Genomic DNA, 4,144 nt, shown 5'->3' with positions numbered 1-4,144 from the left:
GGCAAAACCCCCCAGTCCAGACCAGCCTGACCAGGGGGAAATCCCTTCCTGCCCCCAGTACAGCATCGGTCTGAGTCTGAGCGGAGGGGTGAGACCCTCTAGCCAGGACCCTCTGGGTTTGGTCCTAACAGAAGCATTGACACAACGCACCAGCCTGGGCTGAAGCTAGCACCCAGTGCTGCTGTGGAAGGCTTTAAACAGGCTTTAAAAAAAAGAAAAAACACCCAAAAAACCCTGACATGGAACCACCAAATGTGACTGATGGTGTGTGGGCAGTGATGGGGCTTGATGTCAGCACTTCTAACAGAACAGAAATGCACTTTGGGTGTGTTTAACCCTGCACTATCCCTTGCTGTCGGCCAGTCTGATTGCCCAGCTGACAGTATGAATAAAGGCTATGCCAAGTTTATACTCACTAGCTGCTGCAGGCTTATCCAGACCACGCTGTAGGAAGACCTGACAGGTCCCTGGAGGCAACAGCACTGAGATGGCAGCACAACAGCCGTCAGTGGTGGGAGCTCACTGCGGAGAAACAAGGGGTCCCTTGGGATGAGCTGGACAGCTGCTGCAAGGAGCAATGGGGACTCTCTCACCATCTTCATAGCCACACAGGATGCCTCCAGGGGAGACAGGCTGCAGCCAAACCAGAGCTACAGGGCTCCACACGAGGGCAAGGAAATGATGCACAAGGGCCAGCGGGAGAGCAGCTGACAAGATGCCCTAGCCTTTCTGCACAAGTCTTCCGACTGCAATTCCAGCTCCAATGCTGGAGCTCTGGAGCAGGGAGCAAAGGGCTGGCAATCCTGGATAGATCTGCAAGTCACCCTGCCTGATGAACAACCTGGAAGAGGACTCTCCCCTCCCCACCCCTCCCCTCCCCAGCACATGGACTGGCAGCGCAAACAGCCTGCGCTCGAGGGGAGGGAAGGCAAGGCCGAGCCAGCAGTCTCCCGCCGTCCAGACAGTGCCAGGGCCCTGCTCCATGCTGCTGCTTTCAATGGGGCAGGTCAAAGGGGGGCAAGACAAAGGGGCCAGGGAAAAAGCAGGGCTGTGATGCCTCGCCCAGGGCCTTTTTATTTGAAAAGCAGATGCAGCGTTGCAGACCCTGGGCTTGGAAAATGCTTCCAGCCCGTGAGCAGCGCAGAGTCCCAGAGGAGATAACAGTGCAGGCATGGAGGCTGCCGGCTGGCTGGCATGTGACCCTGGCAGGCAGGCTGTGACTCTACGGCTCCTGGCCGCTGCTCCCGAGATAGTCCTGCAGGCCCCTGGCGAGGGACCCATCCAGCAGGAGGTTTGCCGGCTGTGGGCACAAAGTCAGGTACAGCGGGAAGGACCTGCAAGACATGGGGAAGTGGTCAGCCAGCAGCAGCGGGCACCAGCCACTGAGCACCATGGACCTGCCAGGTGCAGCACCCCCAACCCACAGCACCCAGCCCATGCAGAGGGGGGAGCTCCGGGCTCGGGGGTCACCTCTCGCTGCGCCCACCCCCTGCTTTCGTGCCCCACAGCCAGTGCCGCCGGCTACTTTCACCCCTTCCCTGCCCCTGCTGCCGTACGCACCTGCCCTGGTCCTCCTGCTGCCCCTCTGTTTGCCCAGAGTCTGCCTGGAGCTTCTGCCAGAGCGCGGCTGCTTCTTGCCTCCGGTCCAGCTTCCACAGGGTCTGCAGCAGGTGGGAGGCAGCTGCCAGGTCCCCTGCAAGGCATGGGGTGGGGGGCTCAGTTGAGCTGGGAACGAAAAGCTCTGGGTGCTCCACCTAGATTCGGGTGCTCTGGGACATCCGTCCCCCTGTATCCCAGGAAGGCAAGAGCAGCACCACGGGCTCCACGCAGTGTCCAGCCAGACCCACTCCCATGCCACAAAGCAGAGCTGGGGCTGGGCTGGAACTGGGGAGCAGCGGGGCATCAAGAACCAGCTGCCCTCACAACAACCCAGCAGACTCCATGGCGTGTCGGCAGCCTCAGGGGCTCCCCCCTGCAGACTGCTGCAGCCAGTGTTAGGCTCCCACCCACATCACCGGCAAGATGCGCTTCTCCAGGACGTCCCCAGCATCTGGAGCCTGAGACAGCCCAAATGGATAAAGCCCGGCCTCCCGGCATCCAGCACCTCCTGGGGGAGACTGTCTTCAGAGACTAACAGGAAAGTGCCCAAGGGCTGGGAGTGGACCAACTCCACCCCCACGGACCGGCCTTGTCCTAATGCTCGAGAGTGGCACGGGGATGAATGGGACCAAATGAAGCTGCCCCAGCCCAACTGCTGTAATGTTGAGCCTTATTCAGTGCCCAGGGCTGCGGGTTGCTCTGAAATGTGGACCTCCAAGACCTGGAGCTTTTCCCATTGCAGGGAACAAAGCAGCCTGGGCTGTGCCTGCAGAGACCCCAGCCTGAGCCCCCTGTACCTGGGGACACCTGCAAGGCGTACTGGAAGTTCATCAAGGCATCTCTGTCCCGTCCGAGCTCCAGGAACTGGGCGCCTCGCCCGACGAGAGCCAGGAGCCGGATCCTCTGGAGCACCGCTGCCTCCGGCAGGGCTCCTGCTGCCACCTCGCCGACGTGGAGGCCGTCTGGGGTAGAAAGAGCACCCGTGTGAGCTTAGACATGGCATCCCCTGGCTCCCCGCTTCCCCTGCCACCAAGGACGGGGCAAAAAGTGGGAAGGCCTGGGCCGTTCATCGTTCTGGTCCCCCTTCCCAAGCACTCAGCCTCTCTGCTGGCTTCCAGCTGTAGGAGGCTGCTGCTGGTGGGGGGGTTGCACACAGCACATAGTTCAACAGGAACCTTTTGCAGGCTTTGCTGAAGCACTGGTTGACACAAGCACTGAGTAGTGCACGTTCCGCTCCCAGACAGGCTTTGATAAAAGCGGGTTCAACACAAGGCTGACTCGCCCCCACCTGACAGGGGTCTTGGAAGTCAGGCTTTCGTGGGGAAGTGGGGCTGGGAGGGAGCTCCAGAGGTCGCATCTAGTCCAAGTCCTGCCTGAGGCAGGATCAGCCAGCCCGGACAAACCCATCATCGAACCTCTCAGTAAAACGACTGATAACCCAGACACAGCACCAGACATCACCCCTGACCCTGCCACAGGGAAAGCATAGGCATCGCTGCACCCAGATCAGCCCTGCCCAGTGTCTGTCCACCCTCTTCTCGACACCTCCAGTGATGGAGGGAGTCCACTGACCTCTGGCAAAGTTGGTTCAACAACCAGCATTGTTCCTCCTTTTTCTCTTCCCTCTGGTGCAGCTCTCTGTATAAGGGCCAGGGAAAGGTGTTTGTTGTCTGGGCTGCTGCTGTGGACAGCGTGCGCTTTCCTGCAGACCTCGACGTCACACAAAGCCTGACCACAGGCTCGGTTTGACGGCAGGGGCTCAGCCAGCTTTCTTACCTACAAAGGCTACATGGGGGGCAAGGAGAAAGGGATTTGGTGGTAGGGGTCTGCTACAGACCCCCACATCAAGGGGAAGAAAGAGATTCGGGGCTCCTGAGGCAGCTCTCGGAGACCATAAAAGCTAAAGAGGCGGTAGTCATGGGGGACCTAAACTACCCGGACATGTGCTGGGAGACGCAGACGGCAAGGTCCCACCGCTCACGCAGGTTCCTGTCCCGTGTGCAGGACCTCCACCTGACGCAGGAGGTACACGGTCCCACTAGGGGGAATGCCTTACTGGATCCGGTATTGGCAACGGGGGGCGACATGGTAGGGGACCTCCAGATCGGTAGCCATCTGGGGGACAGTGATCACCTAATAATAGAATTCACCATCAGACGTTGAGTGGGTAAGGTAACTAGCAGGGTGAAAGTGCTAGACTTTAGGAAAGCTGATTTCAATGACCTCAGGCGATTAGTCAAGGACGCACTGCAGAGTAGGAGTTTTGAAGTGATGGGAGCCCAAGAAGGGTGGCTGTGCCTTAAGGAAACGATCCTTCGGGCACAAAGAAAGACGATCCCCGAGTGAGGCAAAAGGGGGAAAGGGGCCAGGAGGCTTCCCTGGCTGACCACAGAAATCCAGGGCAGCCTAAGGGCCAAAAGTGGAGCACATAAAAAGTGGATACAGGGAGAGATCACCAAAGACGAATACACCTCCTCTGCTCGTGCTTGTAGGGAGGCAGTCAGACGGGCCAAAGCTGCCATGGAGCTGAGGATGGCAACCCAAG

At 59.3% G+C, this 4,144-nt stretch overlaps 1 protein-coding gene across 1 annotated transcript in view; it reads right to left on the bottom strand.

The window, feature by feature from the left end:
* Positions 1–990: 990 nt before the first annotated feature.
* The window catches only part of FANCG (FA complementation group G), a 23,241-nt gene continuing 20,087 nt past the window's right edge, over positions 991–4,144 (bottom strand). The window contains exons 12-14 of the mRNA XM_014521264.2: positions 2,397–2,561; positions 1,561–1,693; positions 991–1,334 (exon numbers count right to left, since the gene is read on the bottom strand). Coding sequence (XP_014376750.1) covers positions 1,223–1,334; positions 1,561–1,693; positions 2,397–2,561 — 410 coding nt within the window. The 3' untranslated portion in view covers positions 991–1,222. The remainder of the gene's footprint in view (positions 1,335–1,560; positions 1,694–2,396; positions 2,562–4,144) is intronic.

This window comes from Alligator sinensis, unplaced genomic scaffold (genome assembly GCF_000455745.1).
Source record: "Alligator sinensis unplaced genomic scaffold, ASM45574v1 scaffold783_1, whole genome shotgun sequence".
NCBI classification, from domain to species: Eukaryota; Metazoa; Chordata; order Crocodylia; family Alligatoridae; genus Alligator; species Alligator sinensis.
The sequence above is the reverse complement of the archived record's forward strand: the minus strand, read 5'-3'. Positions and strand labels throughout refer to the sequence as shown.